At 41.8% G+C, this 27,705-nt stretch overlaps 1 protein-coding gene across 1 annotated transcript in view; it reads left to right on the top strand.

The window, feature by feature from the left end:
* The window catches only part of LOC106571386 (solute carrier family 35 member F1), a 135,967-nt gene that overhangs the window by 47,609 nt on the left and 60,653 nt on the right, over window positions 1-27,705 (top strand). The window contains exon 2 of the mRNA XM_014144409.3: window positions 8,114-8,289. Coding sequence (XP_013999884.1) covers window positions 8,114-8,289 — 176 coding nt within the window. The remainder of the gene's footprint in view (window positions 1-8,113; window positions 8,290-27,705) is intronic.

The following is a 27,705-nucleotide window of genomic DNA, read 5'->3' as shown; positions in this document are numbered from 1 at the left end:
TTGTCTGTGGCACTGGAAGCGTTGCATGCTAATTCCCTCCTGCTGAAATGATCAGTCCAGGCTCCAGGAGTAGCAGTGGATCTAATTGGTTTCCCTGAGTTGACTGTGCGTCTGTCTGGTTTACCTCTTCATGTTTGTATCATATTATTGTGTACCTTGTTTCTTTGGCCTTTTCCTCTATAAGGACGCACACACTTCCTATTATTTCCCAGTCATTCCTAATGAGATTTTAAATGAACTGAGTCAACGGAACGAATATTAATGTATATCGACTGGCTCGAGTGTATGCAGTGGTGACCTGTCATTCCGGGCAGGTGTTTTGAGCCCCACATTTCTACTAGAAATGTAAAATAAAAAACTTTTTTTGTGGGGGTTGCCTGTTTTGCATGTTATTTTGGCATTAATACACATATCAGTGTCACATATCAGCTTGCAAACAATATAAAAAATCATTGAGTTAATAAAGCCGCATACAAACATGGTCTTTTTTCTTTCTTGAGTAAGGCAGCTCCAAAATGCAGGTGCTTCAGTTGTTCTCTAGTTGTGTCATGATTGGGTAATGTTCTCTAGTTGTGCTGTGATTGGCTGTGTTCTGTTACTCTACGTCACCGTCAAATCTAAGGGTAGTCCTCGAAAATTCAAGCCCCTTGGGTGCTGCCATAGAGTTACATTAGAAGTGCCCATCCAAGAAGGCTCAAGGTCATTGGCAACAGATCAAATGATGTCAAATCACTTTATAAGTACAGTAATTTTGATTGGACTGATCATGTCAACATCATACTTTCAAAATCTTAGCTAGAAAGCTAGCAGGCATCATCATGACTCAAGTCGACAATCTACCGGCAAATGCTTTTTAACCTTTGTCATTATGAAAATAAATAATGAAGAGAAATTATAGGTAAAACTTATCGGTGCTCATTGGCCAGTGGACAAGTTGGAAATCGCAAATTCAACAATGAATGGTTTGGAAGGAATTAGTGGCTAACTGCAAACATGGCAAAGCAATCACTAGCCTGCTATTCAGTAGTGTGGCTGTGTGGTCCCAAGTAGGGTTTAAGGGTCTCTTTTCCAAGCTTAAAATGATAAACATTCAACATTGGCCATGCTGTCAATCCAGCATGATTTCTGCTGCACTCAAAAAACTGTTAACTGCGAACTGGGAAATTTGACTTCAGTGAGTTCAAGACAACTGTGAACTCGGGGGACAAAATGAGCTCCAACAGGGAAAATACGTTTTGAACGGTCATCCAACTCTGAATTTTAAGTCGGGAACTCAGGCTTCTTTCTAGAGCTACAACCTGAAGATCACTTACATCATCATGATTTGACCTTGTTTTTTTCCGAGATCCCAGTTGTTTTGAAAGTGCCATAAATCCAGAGAATGCCAGACTTTGACAAAGTTTCATGACAAAATTGGCCCTCGAAGGACCGCAGCGCCACCTTCCTGTTCAAGTGAGCACAACATAGCAAGGTGAGTGCAGAAATGTCTTGTATGCAGCTGCAGAAATTATGTAATATGCCAGGGAGATATGTATACTGTAGCTAAGAAAGTAATACTAACTTAACTGTATATTAAGTACCCTGTGTATATAGCCTTATTTATCTTAAAACTGCATTGTTGGTTAAGGGCTTGAAAGTAAGCATTTCACTGTAAGGTCTTACAGCTGTTTTATTAGGCACGTGACAAATAACATTTGATTTGATTTTGGTTTGATGTTGTGTAGTAACATTTTAGTAGCCTGTGTGCCTCACTCTAATAATTTGATATTTTTACCCCTCTTAATTTTGCCTACTGTTCTGACTTGGTGGAGCACATGTAGCATAGAACCTGTTTTTGAGAAATGTAATCATCAAATATTGTAAGAACTTCATTGTCTGCTTATATGCCCCCTTTATTTATTTTACAGTTCTGTCTTGGTGTACAGGGAGAACATTGTAAGAATGCTGTTATGTGATAAGCCAAAAAAGTATAGTCAGGCCTCCTGAGTGGCGTAGTGGTCTAAGGCACTGCATCGCAGTGCTAGCTGTGCCACTAGAGATCCTGGTTCAAGTCCAGGCTCTGTCGCAGCCGGCCGCGACCGGGAGACCCATGGGGCGGCGCACAATTGGCCCAGCATCATCCGGGTTAGGCGGGGATGTTCTTGTCCCATCGCACGCTAGCAACTCCTGTGGCGGTCGCCAGCTGTACAGTGTTTCCTCTGACACGTTGGTGCGGCTGGCTTCCGGGTAAAGCAAGCAGAGGGTCAAGAAGTAGTGTGGCTTGGCTGGGTTGTGTTTTGGAGGACGCACGGCTCTCGACCTTTGCCTCTTCCGAGTCCGTACGGCGTTGCAGCGATGGGACAAGACCAATTTGGATACCAATTTGGATACCACATAATTGGGGAGAAAAGGGGTTATACAAAAAATAAGTATAGTCAATGATATCAACACCGCCTCTTCATGTGTGTCTCATAAGCAGTACCTCTGAATATTTACTAAGATGAAACACTCAGATCAGGTTGATGCTTGGCCTTTTTTAATATCATAACTTCTCTGTGGCACTGAAAGTGTTGCATGCTAATTCCCTCCTGCTGAAATGATCAGTCCAGGCTCCAGGAGTAGCAGTGGATCTAATTGGTTTCCCTGAGCTGACTGCATCTGTCTGGTTTACCTCTTCATGTTTGTATCATATTATTGTGTACCTCGTTTCTTTGGCCTTTTCCTCTATAAGGACGCACACACTTCCTATTATTTCCCAGTCATTCCTAATGAGATTTTAAATGAACTGAGTCAACGGAACAAGTATTAATGTATATCGACTGGATTGCGTGTAAGCCTGTTTTTTGGTCCTTTACTACAGCTTAATACTGGATACTGGATATGCAGATATTGCGTTGGAGTTGCTTTACATTTGTGCATGTCTCTTCCAGTGTGTGCCCATGCGTGTTCTCACTGGTGCCTGTGTGTAGGTGTAGAGGGAGCAGTGAAGGGGCTGATTTGTGCACTGTGGTCTGTCTAGGGGGGAGAGGGTTGTGTGTGTGTGTGTGTGTGTGTGTGTGTGTGTTAGACTTGATTGACAGCTCTTTCTTAATCCCTTTCATCTCCAGCCAGGACTGACAGGTCCCACTACTGTATTTCACTACATACACAATCAAAGACTCCACAGGTGGCCTGAGAGGTGGTGTGTGTTCAGGCTTGGGCCAAAACAAGGGAATAGAGTGTTATAGCCAATAGTAGAGCACCATATGGGAATAAAGGAGGATGTCATTGGCCAGAAGTAGTACATTTTATGGAGAATGGGGGTTCATTTGAGACAGCACTGTACAGTAAGCCCCGTGAGGAAGCTCAGTGTCCCGAACCACCTGTTGAAGAAGGAGAGAAAGCCAGGCTAAGTGTCACAATGGCTGATGGTATAAGGGCACAAGACGAGACCCAGATGCAGACACAGGAGGCAGATGGTTAGAGTCTTTATGGTTTAATTACAATCCAAAAGGAGTAGGCAAGAAAATGGTCATGGACAGGCAAAAGGTCAAAACCAGATTCTGAGTCCAAGAGGTAAAGTGTGGCAGACAGGCTCGAGGTCAGGGCAGGCAGAAGGGTCAGGCAGGCGGGTACGGAGTCCAGAAAAAACAGGCAATGGTCAAAACCGGGAGGACTAGAGAAAGCGAATAGAAAACAGGAGCACGGGAAAACATGCTGGTTGACTTGAAAACATACAAGACGTACTGGCACAGAGAGACAGGAAACACTGGGATAAATAAGCGACACCTGGAGAAGGTGAAGCAATCACAAGAACAGGTGAAACAGATCAGGGTGTGACAGATGGAGGGTGTTTGGAAATCCTGTCCTAATATAAATCAGACTGGAAAACCTGGATGTGCCTCACACAGCTGGAGAGGATAGGTTGTAATGAGTTCAGAAGGTGACAACTCTGTGGGAGACAGTGGGATGGAGAGATGGGTCTGTGGTTGATATGGACACCTGTTGATCTGCTGTTGTAGCTAGGGCCATGGGTTTTGACCAGACCATGTCACCTGACCATGGAAGCCTAAATACACAGGCATAAGGAAGAATACACACTTTCAAATATTTGAAATGAAAGACCAGAACTTTCTGTTCACTGGCCATGCGGTTACAGTGCATTCGGAAAGTATTCAGACCCCTTGACTTTTTCCACATTTTGTTACGTTTTTGCCTTATACTAAAATGTATTAAATAAAAAAAATCCTTATCAACATACACACAATACCCCATAATGACAAAGCGAAAACAGGTTTTTAGCATCTTTGGGCTAGGGGGCAGTATTTTGACGTCTGGATGACAAGCGTGCCCAAAGTAAACTGCCTGTTACTCAGGCCCAGAAGCTAGGATATGCATTTAATTGGTAGATTTGGATAGAAAACACTCTAAAGTTTCTAAAACTGTTAAAATAATGTATGTGAGTATAACAGAACTGATATGGCAGGTGAAAACCCGAGGACAAACCATCCAGAGAAAACACATTTTCAGCCCACCATTGATTCCTATGACTGTCATTTTTAATATGAAGGGAAAACCTCCCAGATTGCAGTTCCTAGGGCTTCCACTATATGTCAACAGTCTTTAGAAAGAGTTTCAGGCTTGTCTTTGGAAAAATTAGCTAGAATTTGTAGTTTTTCTAAGTGGCTCCCATTTTGGATGTTGTGTTTATTACGCGTTCTGGTGAATGTGCGTACTTTGTTGACGCTAGCGTCCCACTGATCCGCAAGAAGTTAAATGTTAGGGTACATTCACCGCTAGGTTCACTTCTCCCTAAGGCCAAATCCACATGGGATTCCCGCTGGAGGCGGGACTGATTGACTGATTGATCTATTTTAATGATAAATCAAACCTGTATAGGCTATTTAGGAATTCTACTTTAAATTAACCTGAACCTTGTCGATGTAGGTTAATGTGAAAAGTTTAAATTGTCACATTGTAGAAACCCAATCAATTTGGATATTATTTAAAAGATCCACTTGAAAAGTAAATCTGGCAATTTCACTTGTTAGTTTAATTGAATGAGACATCGATATCCAGTCAATTGCGGTTGGCTGGATATCTTAACATGATCCACATTTGGGTGCCACCTAATTCTTTTTCATGAAATGTACTGGCAATTCTTCAACACCAGTGATCGCAGAAAGCTGAAATCAAACGGAAGTACAAAGGGCGGGACGTCCATCATGCAAGGCGGAGGAATTTCAGCGTGACACAGGAAAAAGAAAATACTGTTTCCCTTTGTTAGCTTAGCATCTCGTGCAAGCTTATCCTACTTTGTACAGAAATCTCACTTCCAAGCACAAAATAAGGTCCCCTCCACCATGGAAAGGGGGGTTTACTGGTGACGTCTCACATTAACCCATTCGGCATACTTTGCTAGCATTATGTTGACCGGAGCGTCACGGTACATAAATACAGATACGCCTGTGGCCTACTGGCTTAGCGCGGTAGGCAGACAGAACTTCGGCTCGGTCACCGAAGAGATCTATCTCATTTCTAACCTTACTGGCTCTAAGCCCTTGCTCTAGAAATTAATATTGACCGACAAAAATCGTACCGTTTGGCCTAACGGACTAAATCTGGAATTTACAACTCATTGCTCTGACTATCGACACATGACCGGAGGCACTCTCTGTAGCCTGTTCAAATGGAAACACACACACAACCAATTTGTATACAAAGCAGTCTGTTTCTACAATTCTGTTTGCACAATTGATTATATATATATATGTGTGTAATTCAACAGCGAAGTCCAATTCTATCTTAGATTCCTCACACGGGGCACCATAATATGTTGTGTCTTTGGCATCATTAAAGTGAAGACTGTTATTTTATCAAAACAAATCTTTCACATTAAAGGTTTAACATCATATTACATCATTTCACAAATAGTTTCATCTTTACTCATTCGTTTTATACAAGAATTAGATGCAAACCCCATAATTGAAAAATATTCAGAGATATAGTCATGTGTGTTTCCTGTCCTCTCTGAGGTCACCAAATGAAACACACTCGTCATACGCGTCCCTTAAATACCTTATTTACATAAGTATTCAGACCCTTTGCTATTAGACTCGAAATTGAGCTCAGGTGCATCCTGTTTCCATTGTTCATCCTTGAGATGTTTCTACAACTTGATTGGAGGCCACCTGTGGTAAATTCAATTGATTGGACATGATTTGGAAAGGCACAAACCTGTCTATATAAGGTCCCACAGTTGACAGTGCATGTCAGAGAAAAACCAAGCCATGAGGTTGAAGGAATTGTCCGTAGAGTGCCGAGACAGGATTGTGTCGAGGCACAGATCTGGGGAAGGGTACCAAAAATGTTTTGCAGCATTGACGGTCCCCAAGAACACACTGGCCTCCATCATTCTTAAATTGAAAAAACATTTTAATGGAAGAACTGAGAAATCGGGGGAGAAGGGCCTTGGTAAGGAAGGTGGCCAAGAAACCTGATGGTCACTCCAGAGCTCCAGAGTTCCTCTGTGGAGATGGGAGAACCTTCCAGAAGGACAACCATCTTTGCAGCACTCCACCAATCAGGCCTTTATGATAGAGTGGCCGGACGGAAGCCACTCCTCAGTCAAATGCACATGACAGCCCGCTTGGTGTTTGACAAAAGGCACCTAAAAGACTCTGACCATGAGAAACAAGATTCTCTGGTCTGATGAAACCAAGATGGAACTCTTTGGCCTGAATGCCAAGTGTCACATCTGGAGGAAACCTGGCACCACCCCCACGGTGAATCAAGGTGGTGGCAGCATGTGGGGAAGTTTTTCAGCGGCAGGGACTGGGAGACTAGTCAGGATTGAGGGAAAGATGAACGGAGTAAAGTACAGAGAGATCCTTGATGAAAACCTGCTCCAGAGCGCTCAGGACCTCAGACTGGGTCGAAGGTTCACCTTCCAACAGGACAATGACCCTAAGCACAGAGCCAAGACAACGCAGGAGTGGCTTCAGAACAAGTCTCTGAATGTCCTTGAGTGGCCCAGCTTGAACCCGATCGCGCATCTCTGGAGAGACCTGAAAATAACTGTGCAGCGACGCTCCCCATCCAACCTGACAGAGCTTGAGAGGATCTGCAGAGAAGAATGGGAGAAACACTCCAAATATAGGTGTGCCAAGCTTGTAGCGTGTCGTAGAATTACAACATTATGTTAATCACATTACTTTTATATTAGAATGTATTCCTGTATGAGTACATTCACACTGTCTGTTTTTCTGAGGGGAGCCTCTGAGGTTTAACGCTGAAAGTAGTTTTACGATGGCTTGGTGATAACCTGAAGACTGCATTCCATTCTATGCTTAGTGTCTGTGTGCCTGTCTGCTGGTGCCAGGCAGAACCTCTCCCACATGGCAGATGAATACTGGACTCCATTATTCTGAGGGAAGGGCCTAGTATCCTATGTTACATTAGTATTTCTGTATAAACAAGCAGTAAATGAACTAGAAACAGATATTTGGTGTCATTTAAATCTTGATGTCTGTTGAATGAGAGGACAATGTACCTTTTTTGTATAATTTCTACATATGTTCTTCATCACAAGGACTCTGGAAGACTATAAAGAGTTGTAACCTAACTCTGTTTATTTGGGCTTTAACTTTACATCATTGGGTGAACGTTAACGCTCCATTACTGCAGTAATTATTAATAAAGTTTGCTAGTTTTGAAGAAATCTAAAAGTCTCTCCTTTGATTAGAATAATTACCACGACAAGCGTCATACCCAAGAAGATTCGAGGCTGTAATCGCTGCCAAAGGTGCTTCAACAAAGTACTGAGTAAAGGGTCTGAATACTTATGTAAATGTGATATTTTTTAATGTTTTTATGAATTTGTTAACACTTCTAAAAACCTGTTTTTGATATTTTCATTATGTGGTATTGTGTGGATTGAAGTAAGAAAACAATTTAATACGTTTTCGAATAAGGCTGTAACGTAACAAAATGTGGAAAAAGTCAAGGGGTCTGAATACTTTCCGAATGCACTCTATGTGAATGTACTGTAGTACACAAGCTGTGTTCCAATGCCCTTTCCAGTCTGTGGTTTAGTAGCTGTGCTGTAATGCCAGTGTGTAGTAACACTGTCTTCTTTCCTGCCTCTCCTCTCCAGGGAACTTCTGGTAACTCTGGCTCTGGGCCAGGTCCTGTCTCTGCTCGTCTGTGGCATCGGACTGACCAGCAAGTACCTGGCTCATGAATACCACGCCAACACGCCTGTGTTCCAGAGCTTTCTCAACTACATCCTGCTGTTCCTAGTCTACACCACCACGCTCGCCGTCAGGCAAGGTACGACACTGGACACTAGAGGTCGACCGATTATGATTTTTCAGGTTATTGGAGGACCAAAAAAAGCCGATACCGATTAATCTGCCGTTTTTTAAAATGTATTTGTAATAATGACAATTACAACAATACTGAATGAACACTTATTTTAACTTAATATAAAACATCAATAAAATCAATTTAGCCTCAAATAAATAATGAAACATGTTCAATTTGGCTTAAATAATGCAAAAACAAAGTGTTGGAGAAGAAAGTAAAAGTGCAATATGTGCTAACATTTAAGTTCCTTGCTCAGAACATGAGATCATATGAAAGCTGGTGGTTCCTTTTAACATGAGTCTTCAATATTCCCAGGTAAGAAGTTTTAGGTTGTAGTTATTATAGAAATTATAGGACTATTTCTCTCTATACAATTTGTATTTCATATACCTTTGACTATTGGATGTTCTTATAGGCACTTTAGTATTGCCAGTGTAACAGTATAGCTTCCGTCCCTCTTCTTGCTCCTACCTGGGCTCGAACCAGGAACACATCGTCAACAGCCGCCCTCAAAGTAGCGTTACCCATGCAGAGCAAGGGGAACAACTACTCCAAGTCTCAGAGCGAGTGACGTTTGAAACGCTATTAGCGCGCACCCCGCTAACTAGCTAGCCATTTCACATCGGTTACACCAGCCTAATCTTGGGAGTTGATAGGCTTGAAGTCATAAACAGCACAATAGTTGAAGCATTGCGAAGAGCTGCTGGCAAACACACAAAAGTGCTGTTTGAATGAATGCTTACGAGCCTGCTGCTGCCAAACATCGCTAGGTCAAACTGCTCTATCAAATATCAAATCATAGACTTAATTATAACATAATAACACACAGAAATACAAGCCTTTGGTCATTAAAATGGTTGATTCCGGAAACTATCATTTCGAAAACAAAACGTTTATTCTTTCAGTGAAATACGGAACCGTTACGTATTTTATCTAACGGGTGGCATCGATAAGTCTAAATATTGCTGTTACATTGCACAACCTTCAATGTTATGACATAATTATGTACAATTCTGGCAAATTAATTACGGCCTTTTTTAGGAATAAATGGACTTCACACAGTTCGCAATGAGCCAGGTGGCCCAAACTGCTGCATATAGCCTGACTGCTTGCACGGAACGCAAGAGAAGTGACACAATTTCCCTAGTTATAAGAAATTCATGTTAGCAGGCAATATTAACTAAATATGCAGGTTTAAAAATACTTGTGTATTGATTTTAAAGAAAGGCATTGATGTTTATGGTTAGGTACATTGGTGCAACGACAGTGCTTTTTTCGCAAAAGCGCTTGTTAAATCATCACCCGTATGTCGTTGTAGGCTGTGATTCAATGACAAATTAACAGGCACCGCATCGATTATATGCAACGCAGGACACGCTAGATAAACTAGTAATATCATCAACCATGTGTAGTTAACTAGTGATTATGTTAAGATTGATTGTTTTTTATAAGATAAGTTTAATGCTAGCTAGCAACTTACCTTGGCTTCTTGCTGCCCTTGCGTAACAGTAAGTCAGCCTGCCACGCAGGCTCCTCATGGAGTGCAATGTAAGGCAGGTGGTTAGAGCATTGGACTAGTAACCGGAAGGTTGCAAAAACGAATCCCCGAGCTGACAAGGTAAAAATCTGTCGTTCTGTCCCTGAACAAGGCAGTTAACCCACCGTTCCTAGGCCGTCATTGAAAATAAGAATGTGTTCTTAACCTCTTACATCTAGACGTTCCGCTAGCGGAACACCTGCTCCAATATCCAATGATGGGCGTGGCGCGAAATACAAACTCCTCTAAAATCCGAAAACTTCCATTTTTCAAACATATGACTATTTTACAGCATTTTAAAGACAAGACTCTCGTTAATTTAACCACACTGTCCGATTTCAAAAAGGCTTTACAGCGAAAGCAAAACATTAGATTATGTCAGCAGAGTACCCAGCCAGAAATAATCAGACACCCATTTTTCAAGCTAGCATATAATGTCACAAAAAACAAAACCACAGCTAAATGCAGCACTAACCTTTGATGATCTTCATCAGATGACAACCCTAGGACATTATGTTATACAATGCATGCATGTTTTGTCAGTGTTGTTAGATTAACGAGAGTCTTGTCTTTATATAGCTGTAAAATAGTCATATGTTTGAGAAATTGAAGTAATAGGATTTTTAAGGTATTTGAAAATCGCGCCACTGGATTACACTGGCTGTTACGTAGGTGGGACGAATTCGTCCCGCCTAGCCCAGAGAGGTTAAAGTAGAATTATGTTTTTTGAAATTTATACAAATTAATAAAAAATGAAACGCTGAAGTGTCTTGAGTCAAAAAGTATTCAACCCCTTTGTTAAGGCAAGCCTAAATAAGTTCAGGAGTAGAAATGTGCTTAACAATAATTAGTTGCATGGACTCACTCTGTATGCAATAATAGTGTTTAACATGATTTTTGAATGACTACCTCATCTCTGTACCCCACACATACAATTAGCTGAAAGGTCCCTCAGTCAAGCATTGAATTTCAAACAATCACAAAGACCTGGAGGTTTTCCAATGCCTAGCAAAGAAGGACACCCATTGGTAGATGGGAATATAAAAAAACGCAGACATTGAATATTCCTTTGAGCATGGTGAAGTTATTAATTACACTTTGCATGGTGTATCAATGCACCCAGTCACTACAAAGATACAGGCGTCCTTCCAAACTGAGGATGGAATCTTCTCAGGGATTTCACCATGAGGCCAATGGTGACTTTAAAACAGTTACAGAATTTAATGACTGTGATAGGGGAAAACTGAATAGATCAACAGCATTGTAGGTAGTTACTCCACAAAACTAACCAAATTTACAGAGTGAAAAGAAGGAAGCCTGTACAGAATACAAATATTCCAAAACATGCATCCTTTTTGCATTAAAGCACTAAAGTAAAACTGCAAAAAAATGTAACAAAGAAATTAACGTTATGCACTCAATACAAAATTATGTTTGGAGCAAATCCAACACAACACAACACTGAGTACCAATCTTCATATTGCCAAGCATGGTGATGGCTGCATCATGTTATGGGTATGCTTGTCATCAGCAAGGACTAGGGAGTTTTTTTGGATAGAAATACATGGAATAGAGCTAAGCACAGGCCAAATCCTAGAGGAAAACCAGGTTGTCTGTTTTCCAACAGACACTGGGAGACAAATTCAAATTTCAGCAGGACAACAATAACCTAAAACACTAGGCCAAATATACACTGGAGTTGCTTACCAATACGACTATGGCAAGACTTGAAAATGGCTATCTAGCAATGATCAACAACCAATTTGACAGAGCTTGAATAATTATTTTAAGGATAATGTTTAAATATTGTACAATCCAGTGGTACAAAGCTCCTAGAGACTTACCCAGAAAGACTCACCGAAGTAATCGCTGCCGAAGGTGATTCTAAGATGTATTGACTCAGGGGTGTGAACACTCGTATAAATGAGAATTCTGCATTTCATTCATTTATTTTTTTATTTTATTTTAGCATTTTCCAATTAAGAACATTCAAAACAAAAATAAAAAGATATTAGACAATATAACAGTGACAATAACCTTACAAGACAACAGACGAGTGTAAAAAAATAGAATATATATATTATACAATAAATGAAAGTTATAATAAAAAAAATGATGAGACATTGGATCGTATGGTCACCTGCCGTAGGCTACATATTATACATTAAGTGTGAAACATTACATGAGGATTATTTAGAGATACAATCAATATATGATGTGAGGGGAGATTCTCCATATAGTCAAAAGGTTGCCAAATTCTGTCAAATATCTTTAACTTATTCCTCAAGCAGTAAGGGATTTTCTCCGGTGGGATACAACTTTTAACTTCTGATAGCCACATTGCAACTGGCAGGGGGAATCCGATTTCCATTTCAAGGCTATACATTTCTTGGCAATCGCTAGCAATATTTCTCTTAGCTTTATAGTATGGCTTTGCCTAAGATTGGAATTAGTAAAGTTACCCTGTAGACAGACCTCTGGGACTAAAGGGAATGGAACCCCATGAATTGAGGATATGGTATTGCATACCCCCTGCCAGAAACTGTGTAGTTTTGAACACTGCCAAGTGGAACGGAGGAATGTTCCTTCATCTGAGCCACATCTTAAACATCAGGGTTGAACTTGTGCAATCTAGATAGGGTGATGTAGAGCTGATGGAGGAAACTGTATTTCATTTTTAATAAATGTCTAAAACATGTTTACACTTTATCTTTATGGGGTATTGTGTGTGGATGGGTGAGGAAAAAAAGTATATTTAATCCATTTTGAATTCAGTCTGTAACACAACAAAATGTGGAATAAGTCAAGGGGTATGAATACTTTCTGAAGGCACTGTAGATATCAAGAAAGCAGCGCTTTATCATGGACAGACCTCTTAGATTTCGATAGAATTTTGATTAACCACATGACAATGCTTTTGAGATACGAAGACATTATTATAAATTAAATTTAAATGTTCCATGAAAATGTGCATTTGAAAACCATAACTGGCACGCAGATCGGTAGAAGTTGTAAAATAAATTGGTATTCCACATTAGAAAGGTTGCAGACTCCAATTGTAGCCTATTACCGGCAACATCAGGAAGGTAAAGGCAGAATCTGCGAAAGTCAGCAGGAGTGGGAGGAGGATCTTTGGGGGAGGTTGTTTTTTAGTTTTTTTCATCTGTACAGGATTGCTTTCTCAGTTTTCTCCTATCACTGCCATTAAAGTCATTATTTTACTCCTGAACATATTTAGGCTTGCCAAATAACAAAGGGGTTGAATACTTATTGACTCGAGACATTTCAGGTCTACATTTTTTATGTAATTTGTCAAAACATAATTCCACTTTGAGATTATGGGGTATTTATTGTGTAGGCCAGTGACAAAATCTCTATTTAATACATTTTAAATTTGGGCTGTAACACAACAAAATGTGGAAAAATTCAAGGGTTGTGAATACTTTCTGAAGGCACTGTTTATTGTAAAAACCCCTGTCCTCTCGGTGCATCTAATCAAGCTAGATGACATAATATATTTGCTATGCTTTATGGGATACGAGCTGGAGATGAATTGGACAGGAAAGGACTTGTATAAACTGGAGACAGTTTGCAGCTGGGTTTGTGTTATCTACTGACTTTCTGGGTGACCTCGTGGAGTGCTCACAGGGAACATTTCAAAACAAAGCAGCAGGTTACTGTGTGGAGAGTGTGTGTGTGTGTGTGTACACCCATTGAAAGGCTGTCTGAGTGGAACACCTGTGGGGGGTGTCAATGCTTCAGTGCTACTCTCAGCATTGCCTGTTGTGCTTGAGTGGCAATTGTCACACTGTTTATCTGAAGAACTGTAGATTGTAGCCTCCAGATCAAGAAGAGTGGAAAAGTGAGCTGATTGGTTTTAGTCAACAGACTGACAGAGGAAGAGGTTTCCTATGGGGTAGTTTAGATGTACTCCTAGTTTGGAGTTTTTTGCTTTTTGTCCTCATTACCATTTCATGCTGAATTAAGTTACGTTTTCTTCCACCCACATGTCCAGGCTTAAGCAACATAAGCGTTCGCATAGGGCCCCCCCCCAATTTTTTTTTTAACTTACTGTTGAGAGTTAGAATAGTAGATGGTGCAAGTTCGACATTTGGTTGTGCATTAGCAATGTTTCTCTTATGTCAGTCACTGACAGTCACTCAATTAGCCATATCAGCTAACTATTTTTAGATTGGTAAATTAGTCTAGCCAGCTATCTAAACTTGTAGTACTCATGGCTGAATACTGACCAGTCGCGCATGGCACGTGCCCAGGGGCCCTGACCTCCAGGAAGCTCCCATTTGATTTTGTTAGTCACTCTCACTCAGATGTCATTAATATGGCATAGGCCAGGGCAAAATGTGTAGAACTGCAGGAAAATTGTTTTTAAAATGGAAAAACATTCTCCCCAACCCACCCCAACCAAATCTCGCTTAGGGCCTGTCATGCCAAATAATGTCCCCCTCTGCGTCACAATGGGATTCAATTAACTATTAGCGTCTGTTGCTATATCAATGGTGTGATGACCCAATGATTAGAATTTAGATTATTACAGCTTAAATTATGTTCTTTTCATCATCACTATGCAAATCACTATGTAAGTGACAATGTCACTGTTTTAACAAGTTTTGTTTAGCTAATAAAATGAAAACATTACTTCGAACTACTTTTGGGTACATTGTTGACAATTACAACATGAAATCCATGTCTTTAAATGTTATGTTTTGGAAATTTGATGGATCAATGCAGTGTTACAAGCATTTTGCTGCACCCGCAATAACATCTGCATGTGACCAATACATTTGATTTGAAATGGCAAAAATGTGTAATCTGCTTGACACTTTAAAGTTACTCCTCTTACAGAACACAAAGTCAGCTAATTTCCACTCCATTCATACGCAAATCCATTTGATTCATACATTGGTTTGTCTGGCTGTCATGTTTTTATTTTAACCTGCCCTTCCCTTATCTACACTGAAATAATATCATTTCACTAGTCCTCTATTATGATTCATTCCTTTCTATCTCGCATAGCACATTAATACACCCTTGTGGATGAATATACATGTATCTAGTAGGTCCTAGGACACAACAATGAATAATGTGGAGCAAATAAATACAATCAAAGGATAACGTACAATAATGAACACCTTGTGAAACTGAGAAAAAAAAACTGCAATATTTAAGATTTTAATACATAAACCTTAGTTCTTGGTACAGTTGTGTCATTAATTTATTTTCACAGATTTGTTCTACACTCACATGGCAATCAGACTAAAATACTGAATTCTGGTGTGTGGAGTATAGGGCAGGAGGTTGCTGTGTGGGTGGGAGGTTCTGCCTGTCACTTGTTCTCATCGGGCAGCCAGTCTCAGAAGGGGGATTTGAAGATGGACACTGCAGTGTTTATATGTGTATCTCACATTATGTGCCTAGTATGATAGAGCATAAACCTTCTTATTAGATGACAACATGACAATGACAGTAGCTGTAGATGATGTAATGAAAAGTTGGAGGGTGGTTGGTAATGGAGGACATCAGGTGGATCCACGTCTGGGTGTTGGGCAGAACCCCTAGCTCCTGGAGAACAGGAGCAGAGTTAAAGGGAACAGGGTAGAAGACAGACGTAAACAAGCAAACACAGGTTTACTGTGAGAAGATTTGATTTGATTAGTGCAGTGTTATAAATGGGAGATATGTACTTTTCAACACTTTTGGAAGGTATAGCCACCTCAAGCTTGTCCACATCCGACCAAGAAGACCAGACAATCAGACTAACCCGAACTCACTGCTTCTGGTGGATGGGATACCTCCTGGGGGGCTCAGACAGTTGATGGTCCTAAAGTCATTTGGAGAGGTAAATTGAAGAGGTACATTTTTATAAGCTCAGCATAACTACCATTTCTTGCCTTCTCAAATGTCAACCAAAGCTTAACTAACTTTATCTATTGGGCTTCACTGAAGTGTAGGGCATCATAAAATATATCAGTGTTAGGAAAACTAAAACTAGCTTCAGGTTATTTTGTGTGCAAATGCAAATAGTTATGATAATTTTTATATTCACTTTAACCGATGGTGACCTCAGCTAGGAGCGAGAGAGCAGCAAGGTTTCCCAGGTCTTGCCTTCCTTTTGTCCTTCTTCCAAACCAAGTAATTCGCCCGGATGTCGTAGCACTTGGTCCCCTTCTTGATTCTGCTCCGGTTGCTCTCCATCGGTTTCTCCTGCGCCTTGTCGATGTTCAGTCTCAACTTGATTGATAACAGGAATAAATGCAATTATAGTTCATATTACAAATACATTTCTTACATATCTCTTGGAGGGCCAGAAAATATATTAACAGCGGACAATCATTTTTACCTGGTCAAAAACCTCCACATCCTTCTCAGTCCGTGCCTGAAGGTGGTCCTCCAAGGTGTTCTGATCTGGTTCCACAACTTCCACCACATCCGGTGGGGTTTCAGTGATCTGAAAGTACGTTATACAAAAATAGCAATAGACAAACAGCAACACTAAGTCAATCACACATTTGAAAGACTACAGTATATGCAATAATTGTATATACAATGGCATTGTTTATCTCAGTCAACAGCTGTGGCTCCTGTCCGTACTTGGTGAAGACCTTCTGCTGTTGTCTGGAAAGAGAATTACCTTCAGGTTGTTCTCCCACCCTTCCTGGTACCAATCAAATGACTTGCCCACGGCAGTCTTGAGGGTCTGGATGGTCCATTCACTAAACCTGGAGGAGGGGGTAGGAAAGCAATATCTATTGACAATGTAAGATATTAAAATGTCGGATTATGTACCATGGAATAATAATTGTAAAAAAAATGATTAAACAAACCATTGGTGACAGAATATAACCTAATAACATCCATACCTTGTTCTAGCGTTCGTGACCTCGTTCACTCAAGATGTCTTCAGGAGAACCGCGGGTTTTGAAGATGGCCACCTCCAAGGCGATGGTGGACTCACCAGTCTTGTCCTTGATGGGTATCATACAAAACTAAAATCTACATTTGGTTCCAAGCACCCTTTTTAAATGGGTTACAGAAGGGAATTTAGAGTTAAGCACGTACTCTTCCTTTACTGACCTTAATGGGTATTGCCTCCACCCACTTGGTAAAGTGATCGGTCACCATCAGACACCAGCTGTTGCCATTCCTGGATTTAGTGAATGGTCCGAGGAGGTCCACCCCTAACATTTAAAGTGTTAGAGAATATTACTTTATTCTTACCAGTATCTGTCATACAGTATGCAGATTTTCATATTTGTAAGGATAGTCACACACACACACACACACACACACACACACACACACACACACACACACACACACACACACACACACACACACACTCACTCTCTCTCTCTCTATATAATATTGAACTCTGCTGTGGTCAAATAAAGCAACCATTACAAAGCAACTTATTATTTTAAAATTGGAATTGGGACACTTACCGATCATGTGCCATGGTGAAACAACTTTGATAGGCTTCGCCACAGTCTTCGTCCTGGCAGGCTAGACAGGGTACTGACCTTTAAGTAAAAAGTGACACATTGAAACATTGTATGCTCTTTGAGATGACATTGATTGAAATCATAAGAATTTCAGATATAATGGTATCACGTTTCAGGTATGACCCAGATGCAGACAGTGTCAACACAACAAAACAGTTTATTTCTAATACAGGGGCATGCAAATGACAGGTCAAAGGCAGGCAGGGGTAAAGGGTCCAAAACGGCCGGCAGTTTCAGGGTCAGGGCAGGCAGGGGTCAATAATACAGTGAGGTGGGGCAAGGTATAAAATGGCAGGCAGGCAGGGGTCAATAATACAGTGAGGTGGGGCAAGGTATAAAATGGCAGGCAGGCAGAAGGGTCAAAAGGAGGGGTCAAAAGGACTAGGATAGAGGAGCAAGAAACAGACAGGCACAAGGGAACAAACGCTGGTAGGTTTCACAAGCAAAACGAACAGGCAACAGACAAACAGAGAACATAGGTATAAATAGATGGGCGACACCTGGAGGGGGGTGGAGACAAGCACAAAGACAGGTGAAACAGATCAGGGTGTGACAAATAGAATGTGATTGATAAACTAAAAGTTATTTAACTTGCCCAGGTGTCCACCTCCTTGACAATTCCCTGTCAGAAGAAGTGTAGGTTGATTTTGGCAGTCATGTGCTTCACTCCAAAATGACCAGCATGGATCTTGGTCAGCACGGCCTCCTTCTCAATAGTAGAAATCCCCCTCCTATGTGGCTGGCCATCCTTTCCCTGTAGGTACATATGATTGCCCAACAAGTTGTAAGAGAAGAGTTGTTGAAATACTCAAGTCTAAGTTCCTAGGCTGTCACTGTAAATAAGAATTTGTTCTTAACTGACTTGCCTAGTTAAATAAAATACATTTGCACTGCTGTCTTTCTCTATCTCCATCTCTCTCTCTGTCTTCCACTCTCTTCCCACCTCTCTCCCACTTTCATCCTTTTTTTAAACTTTCTCCCCCCTCCCATCTCTCTCTCTGTCTAGTGAAGACACCAAGTTAAGGACATTTGGAATTACCATAATTGCTTACACCTATCCATTTGATTGATCAGGTTTAACTTCTAGCTAGATACCTCAATATGACAGACATATAACTCCATCAGTGGAGGCTGCTGAGGGGATGGCTGGAATGGAGTCAATTGAATGGTATCAACCACATGGAAACCACGTGTTTGATACCATTCTATTTACTCCATTCCATATATTATGAGACATCCTCCCCTCAGCAGCCTCCACTGAACTATATATATAGCTAGCAACATGTACTGTAGATTACCAACTAGCTAGATGAAAAATGGTTGTACAAAGTTAAATCCGTCCAGATATCTAATAGAAGTTAACTGCTTAACGTTACCCTGAATTGTGAATTCCTCTGAATGTTGCGTATCTTGTTGAGATCAGTGGTGCCTTCATAGTACTTCGCCTGGTTGGAAAGTGTGCGAGCATTGCAAAATAAATTTAGAAATCTATGCTATTCAATTATTGCACCCACACTGCTCGCGTGCGTCAACGAGCGTCTGCGTTGCCAAGGGCTAAAATGGAAGTCCTTTCTATTTGTGACACAGATCGCGCTGAAAGTCCTGCCTCTCCCATCTCCTCATTGGTTTGTAGAAGCAGGTACCCACGTGCCATCTCCTCCTTGGTTATACCCACGTGGGTGATTGCCGTTCGTTGTGGTAACACTATGAAAGTTTAGATGCCAATCACCATATAAGTTCAAAGACGAAAAAGCCTGGAAGGAGAAGAGATAACTAGAAACAATTCGGTTGACCGTTTTATGTGTGGATTAATTGTCGGAGTAGAGGACCTTGTGCATTTCAGGTAAAATAACAACTCAATGTTTATATCCCAGGACAAATGAACTAGCAACAGCAAGCTAGCTAAATATGACAAATTAGCTAACAAGTGCAAGCTAACTAGCTAAATTGCCATTAATGCTTTTTGACTTGTCCCCAAATTAATGTAATTGGTTCAGAGTTTGTTATGACATTTTAACCTGCGTGTCGTGATCGTGTTTGGTGTAGGGGGACAAAATAAATGTATGCAAGATGGCACACGCTCGCAGCCGGTTTGGGTTCCGTGTAAGACGTTGAGTCGCAAGCTAGCGCAAGGACGCGCTCTTTGAAAGGAGGGAGTAGTGTAACAACCCTGGGTTTATAAGCGCAGATATTGACCATGCCGCTCAAGCATGCTTTTGCGGCACAGTCGATAGCGCGCTGGGCTAAAAGGTCAATGATTCGAGACCTGCTCCCTGCCTGTTTCATTACATTGGTTTCAGAAGTGATCGGACCTTGCATCTATGACAGTGCGTGTTCTTGGCCGGTGAGCGCGTTCCTATAACAGGCTGACTACACCGCTCACGTCGCGTGCGCGAGTGTTGCAAAATAAATGTAGAAATCTATATTATTCAATTATTGCACCCACACTGCTCGCGCGTGCCAAGAGTGTGCAAAGCTGTCATCAAGGCAAAGGATGGCTACTTTGAAGAATCTAAAATATATTTTGAACACTTTTTTTGGTTAATGCATGATTCCATATGTGTTATTTCATAGTTTTGATGTCTTCACTACTATTCTACAATGTAGAAAATATTAAAGAAAAACCCCTTGAATGAGTAGGTGTGTCCAAACTTTTTACTGGTACTGTATGCAGTTGTCTATAACGACACAAGGCGAGATGCAGACGCAGGAGGCAGATGGTTTGAGCTCTGGTATTTTTACAATCCAAGGGATAGACAAAAGGCAGGTCGGGGACAGGCAAGCATTCATAACCAGGGCAGAGTCCAAAACGGTACAGGGCCGCAGGCAGGCTCAAGGTGAGACAAAAACGCTGGTTGACTTGGCAAACAAGACGAACTGGCACAGACAGACAGAAATCATAGAGGATAAGTGGGGGGGGGGACAAGGACAGGTGAAACAGATCAGGGTGTGACATTGTCAGTAGTTATAATATACCTAATTATAAATATACACGCATATTATTTCCGAGCAAGCTGTTCACTGTTAGACAGTGTGGCTACTTTTCCAAGAGGCACCTCTGCCAAATTGGTCCCGTTCTTTGTTGTGTAAGTCCATAGACAGAGTCTGGCTGTAATAGGGAGCAGCGGTAAGCATGACCATGCACAGAATGAATAGTGATGGTTGAGTGCCTTACTGGAAGGGAGACTACAACAGGAGCAGCTGCCTACCCTGGCTCTGCAGCTAACAGCCCAACAGTTCTGTTGTCTCACTCACTTGTAACTAAAGTTATTAGAGTAACAGATCAGTAATATGAATAAATTAATAACCCTCTCATAACAAACAATGCTTTTTGATCAAGCCACCAGTTTATTCTGAGCTGCGCTGAAAAACAAAACATCGACAACAAACGTATCGCCTAACCAACAGTGCTTAAACTGCAACCACTTATTTGCTTTGACCCCACCGTCCCACTGGTTTGTTTGGGATTAACAGAATTCACTACACTAGTCCACAGGTTTCCTCCTAACCTTTGGCTCTGACCACCACCTACTGTAAGGGTAAGCAGCAGCAGCGCCTCTACTCTATTACTCCTGGCTTGTGAAATGAATTGGTGCTCAGCTCCTCTCCGCCGGCAGCTAGGTAGCTTTTCACTGTCCTTCATCCCTGCTCCCAATAAGGCTTCCTGACCCCCTCGTCCCCACTCAAATTCGATTTACGCTGTGGCCTAGTTGAATTGGGGTCAGCAGGAAGGCCGAGCTGGCACTCCCCCAAGGCTTCTCTCTCTCTTTCTTCGCCTCTCTCTCCTTCCCCCACTCTCTCAATTGCATCACTTATCACAGGAAGTGAGGCGAGGTGATTATTCATATTAATACGCTGAGCTGGTTATTAATTAATGCTGATGGTTGATAGCAGGTTTTTCTCAGGCTGCACCATCAGTGGTGGCTGCCTCTCCCTCTTAATTTTACAGCAATTACCCAGCACTGAACCCCACTGATTGGGAAGGATATTAAATACACACAGACAGAGCTAGCTCTGATGTGCCAAAGAATGCGTTTAGCATTTTATTAACTCGAGTAACTGATGACGATCTAGAGCAGAAGTTTTTTTTTAAATGTCATCCAATGTCAAATTGATTTTACAATGAGATTTTGTGGTAGAGATGTTTTGTGCTCATTGTAGATGAAAACAGAACAGGTCTTGGCGAGCACAGTAAGTAACCGAATTTACATTTTTCAGATTTTTATTTCACCTTTATTTAACCAGGTAGGCTAGTTGAGAACAATTTCTCATTTGCAACTGCGACCTGCCCAAGATAAAGCAAAGCAGTTTGACATATACAACAACAGAGTTACACATGGAATAAACAGACATACAGTCAATAATACAGTAGAAAAAGTCTACAGTGGGGGAAAAGTATTTGATCCCCTGCTGAATTTGTACGTTTGCCCACTTACAAAGAAATGATCAGTCTATAATTTTAATGGTAGGTTTATTTGAACAGTGAGAGACAGAATAACAACAACAAAAAAATCCAGAAAAACGCATGTCAAAAATGTTATAAAAAGATTTGCATTTTAATGAGGGAAATAAGTATTTGACCCCTCTGCAAAACATGACTTAGTACTTGGTGGCAAAACCCTTGTTGGCAATCACAGAGGTCAGACGTTTCTTGTATTGGCCACCAGGTTTGCACACATCTCAGGAGGGATTTTGTCCCACTCCTCTTTGCAGATCTTCTCCAAGTCATTAAGGTTTCGATGCTGACGTTTGGCAACTCGAACCTTCAGCTCGCTCCACAGATTTTCTATGGGATTAAGGTCTGGAGACTGGCTAGGCCACTCCAGGACCTTAATGTGCTTCTTCTTGAGCCACTCCTTTGTTGCCTTGGCCGTGTGTTTTGGGTCATTGTCATGCTGGAATACCCATCCACGACCCATTTTCAATGCCCTGGCTGAGGGAAGGAGGTTCTCACCCAAGATTTGACAGTACATGGCCCCGTCAAATGATACGGTGAAGTTGTCCTGTCACCTTAGCAGAAAAACACCCCCAAAGCATAATGTTTCCACCTCCATGTTTGACGGTGGAGATGGTGTTCTTAGGGTCATAGGCAGCATTCCTCCTCCTCCAAACACGGCGAGTTGAGTTGATGCCAAAGAGCTCCATTTTGGTCTCATCTGACCACAACACTTTCACCAGTTGTCCTCTGAATCATTCAGATGTTCATTGGAAAACTTCAGACGGGCATGTATATGTATTCTTGAGCAGGGGGACCTTGCGGGCGCTGCAGGATTTCAGTCCTTCACGGCGTAGTGTGTTACAAATTGTTTTCTTGGTGACTATGGTCCCAGCTGCCTTGAGATCATTGACAAGATCCTCCCGTGTAGTTCTGGGCTGATTCCTCACCGTTCTCATGATCATTGCAACTCCACGAGGTGAGATCTTGCATGGAGCCCCAGGCCGAGGGATATTGACAGTTCTTTTGTGTTTCTTCCATTTGCGAATAATCACACCAAATGTTGTCACCTTCTCACCAAGCTGCTTGGCGATGGTCTTGTAGCCCATTCCAGCCTTGTGTAGGTCTACAATCCTGTCCCTGACATCCTTGGAGAGCTCTTTGGTCTTGGCCATGGTGGAGAGTTTGGAATCTGATTGATTGATTGCTTCTGTGGACAGGTGTCTCTTATACAGGTAACAAGCTGCGGTTAGGAGCACTCCCTTTAAGAGTGTGCTCCTAATCTCAGCTCGTTACCTGTATAAAAGACACCTGGGAGCCAGAAATCTTTCTGATTGAGAGGGGGGTCAAATACTTATTTCCCTCATTAAAATACAAATCAATTTATAACATTTTTGACATGCGTTTTTCTCGATATTTTTGTTGTTATTCTGTCTCTCACTGTTCAAATAAACCTAACATTAAAATTATAGACTGATCATTTCTTTGTCAGTGGGCAAACATACAAAATCAGCAGGGGATCAAATACTTTTTTCCCCCCACTGTAGGTCTGTAGCAGTTTGGGTCTAGAGTGTCTCCCCCTTTGAAGAGGGGGATGACCGCGGCAGCTTTCCAATCTTTGGGAATCTCAGATGATACAAAAGAGAGGTTGAACAGGGTAGTAATAGGGGTTGCAACAATTCCAGCAGATAATTTTAGAAAGAGAGGGTCCAGATTGTCTAGCCCGGCTGATTTGTAGGGGTCCAGATTTTGCAGCTCTTTCAGAACATCAGCTATCCGGATTCGGGTGAAGGAGAAATGGGGGAGGCTTGGGTGAGTTGCTGTGGGGGGTGGAGGGCTGTTGATCGGGGTAGGGGACCCCAGGTGGAAAGCATGGCCAGCCGTAGAAAAATGCTTATTGAAATTCTCAATTATAGTGTATTTATCGGTGGTGACAGTGTTTCCTAGCCTCAGTGCAGTCGGCAGCTGGGAGGAGGTGCTCTTATTCTCCATGGACTTTACAGTGTCCCAGAACTTGAGTTTGTGCTACAGGATGCAAATTTCTGCTTGAAAAAACTAGCCTTAGCTTTCCTAACTGCCTGTGTGTATTGGTTCCTAACTTCCCTGAAAAGTTGCATATCACGGGGTCTATTCAATGCTAATGCAGAACACCACAGGATGTTTTTATGCTGGTCAAGGGCAGTCAGGTCTGGAGAGAACCTAAGGCTATATCTGTTCCAGGTCCTACATTTTTTGAATGGGGCATGCTTATTTAAGATGGTGAGGAAGGCACTTTTAAAGAATAACCAGGCATCCTCTACTGACGGGATGTGGTCAATATCCTTCCAGGATACCCGGGCCAGGATGATTGGAAAGGCCTGCTTGCTGAAGTGTTTTAGGGAGCGTTTGACAGTGATGAGGGGTGGTCGTTTGACCGCAGACCCATTACGGATGCAGGCAATGAGGCAGTGATCGCTGAGATCTTGGTTGAAAACAGCAGAGGTGTATTTGGAGGGCAAGTTGGTTTGGATGATATCTATGAGGGTGCCCATGTTTACGGATTTGGGGTTGTACCTGGTGGGTTCGTTGATAATTTGTGTGAGATTGAGGTCATCAAGCTTAGATTATAGGATGGCCGGGGTGTTAAGCATGCCCCAGTTTAGGTCACCTAGCAGCACGAGCTCTGAAGATAGATGGGGGGAAATCAATTCACATATGGTGTCCAGGCCACAGCTGGGGGCAGAAGGTGGTCTATAGCAAGCGGCAACGGTGAGAGACTTGTTTCTGGAAAGGTGGATTTTTTAAAAGTAGAAGCTTGAATTGTTTGGGTACAGACCTGGATAGTAAGACGGAACTCTGCAGGCTATCTCTGCAGTAGATTGCAACTTTATTTAACTAGGCAAGTCAGTTAAGAACAAATTGTTATTTTCAATGATGGCCTAGGAACAGTGGGTTAACTGCCTTGTTCAGGGGTAGAACAACAGATTTGTACCTTGTCAGCTCGGGGATTTGAACTTGCAACCTTTCAGTTACTAGTCCAACGCTCTAACCACTACGGCGACCAGACACGGCGATTCAGACAGCTAGCAGGCCGGGGCTAGCAGAAGGGCCTTAGAGGGACGTCTCGACAGTGGGAAGTCTGTTTTAGCCTCCACGTGCGGTGACGTCGATTGACCAGTCGTGATGGATTAGTAGGGTTCCGAGTAGCAGAGGGGTCCAAGTCCAATTGGCAAAATAGGTATAGTGGCCCAAGAAATTGGCCAATGGATCTATTCAGCTAAAAGTCCAATATGCTCTAGACAGCTAGTGGGCCATGGCTAGCAGCTAGCGGGTGAATTATCTAATATCTGAAGGACTGAAACCATCCATGGGTGCTAATGTGACTTACACAAAGACCTTTCTTGTCAAATTGAATGGGCTTTTTATTTTGCTTAAGTGTCCAGGTGGCAATTATTATGTTGGAAAGTCTGAGAGAGAATTCAAAGTTTGAATTACAGAGCAACATCAGAACTGGTGATGAGAAGGCCCCTGTGTCCAGACACTTTAATGCGGTGGGACATGATGTGTGCCAACTGAGGTTCCAGGGCATAGAAGTTGTACAGCCACTTAACAGGTATTACATGCTGACCAGACCGCGTACAAGTTGATTTTGTCCACCCACACCAGATACGATCAGGACACGCAGGTTGAAATATCAAAACAAACTCTGAACCAATTATATTAATTTGGGGACAGGTCAAAGTGCATTAAACATTTATGGCAATTTAGCAAGCTAGCTTGCTGTTACTAGCTAATTTCTCATGGTATATAAACATTGGTTTGTCATTTTACCTGAAATGCACAACGTCCTCTAATCCGACAATTAATCCACAGGTAAAATGGTAAACCGAGTTCGTTTCTAGTAATCTCTCCTCCTTCGGGCTTCTTCTTCTTTGGACTTTATATGGAGGTTGGCAACCAACTTTAAGGTGCATTACCACTGCCAACTGGATTTGGAGTGTGGACCTCAGTTCATCTTTCAATCACACACGTGGGTATATGCTCCTAAAAACCAATGAGGAGATGGCACGTTGGTGTATGCTCCTAAAAACCAATGAGGAGATGGGAGAGGCAGGACTTGCAGCGAGTTGAACGTCACAAATAGAACCAAGTTCTATTTTAGTGCCTGGCTACGCAGACGCTTGTTGACGTGCGTGAGCAGTGTGGGTGCTATGATTGAATAATATGTACAGTTGACGTCGGAAGTTTACATACACTTAGGTCGAAGTCATTAAAACTCGTTTTTCAACTAGTCCACAAACTTCTCGTTAACAAACTATAGTTTTGGCAATTCACGGCAATTTACTGTATCACAATTCCAGTGGGTCAGAAGTTTACATACAATACACTAAGTTGACTGTGCCTTTATACAGCTTGGAAAATTTCAGAAAATGATGTCATGGCTTTAGAAGCTTCTGATAGGCTAATTGACATAATTTGAGTCAATTGGAGGTGTACCTGTGGATGTATTTCAAGGCCTACCTTCAAACTCAGTGCCTCTTTGCTTGACATCATGGGAAAATCAAAAATAATCAGCCAAGACCTCAGAAAAGAAATTTTAGACCTCCACGTCTGGTTCATCCTTCGGAGCAATTTCCAAATGCCTGAAGGTACAACGTTCATCTGTACAAACAATAGTACACACGTATAAACACCATGGGACCACGCAGCCGTCATACCGCTCAGGAAGGAGATATGTTCTGTCTCCTAGAGATGAACGTACTTTGGTGCAAAAAATGCAAATCAATCCCAGAACAACAGCAAAGGACCTTGTGAAGATGCTGGAGGAAACGGGTACAAAAGTATCTATATCCAAAGTAAAATGAGTCCTATATCGACATAACCTGAAAGGCCGCTCAGCAAGGAAGAAGCCACTGCTCCAAAACCGCCATTAAAAAAAGCCAGACTACGGTTTGCAACTGCACATGGGGACAAAGATCGTACTTTTTGGAGAAATGTCCTCTGGTCTGATGAAACAAAAATAGAACTGTTTGGCCATAATGGCCATTGTTATGTTTGGAGGAAAAGGGGGGAGGCTTGCAAGCCGAATAATACTATCCCAACTGTGAAACACGGGGGTGGCAGCATCATGTTGTGGGGGTGCTTTGTTGTAGGAGGGACTGGTGCACTTCACAAAATAGATTGCATCATGAGGAATGAAAAATTAAGTGGATAAATTGAAGCAACATCTCAAGACATCAGTCAGGAAGTTAAAGCTTGTCGCAAATGGGTCTTCCAAATGGACAATGACCCCAAGCATACTTCCAAAAGTTGTGGCAAAATGGCTTAAGGACAACAAAGTCAAGGTATTGGAGTGGCCATCACAAAGCCCTGACCTCAATCCCATAGAAAATGTGTGGGCAGAACTGAAAAAGCCTGTGCGAGCAAGGAGGCCTGCAAACCTGACTCAGTTACACCAGCTCTGTCAGGAGGAATGGGCCAAAATTCACCAACTTATTTTGGGAAGCTTGTGGAAGGCTACCCGAAATGTTTGACCCAAGTTAAACAATTTAAAGGCAACACTATCAAATACAAATTGAGTGTATGTAAACTTCTGACTCACTGGGAATGTGATGAAAGAAATAAAAGCTGAAATAAATAATTCTCTCTACTATTATTATGACATTTCACATTCTTAAAATAAAGTGGGGATCCTAACTGACCTAAGACAGGGAATTTTTACTAGGATTAAATGTCAGGAATTGTGAAAAACTGGGTTTAAATGTATTTGGCTAAGGTGTAAGTAAACTTCCGACTTCAACTGTATCTGTAAATTTATTTTGCAATGCACGCGACTCGAGCGGTGTGGTCAGCATGTTCGATAGTAGGTGATAAATTGCTGTTACAGAGGGAGATATTAAATCCATGTC

This window comes from Salmo salar, chromosome 15 (genome assembly GCF_965601325.2).
Source record: "Salmo salar chromosome 15, fSalSal1, whole genome shotgun sequence".
Taxonomy (NCBI): domain Eukaryota; kingdom Metazoa; phylum Chordata; class Actinopteri; order Salmoniformes; family Salmonidae; genus Salmo; species Salmo salar.
The sequence above is the reverse complement of the archived record's forward strand: the minus strand, read 5'-3'. Positions and strand labels throughout refer to the sequence as shown.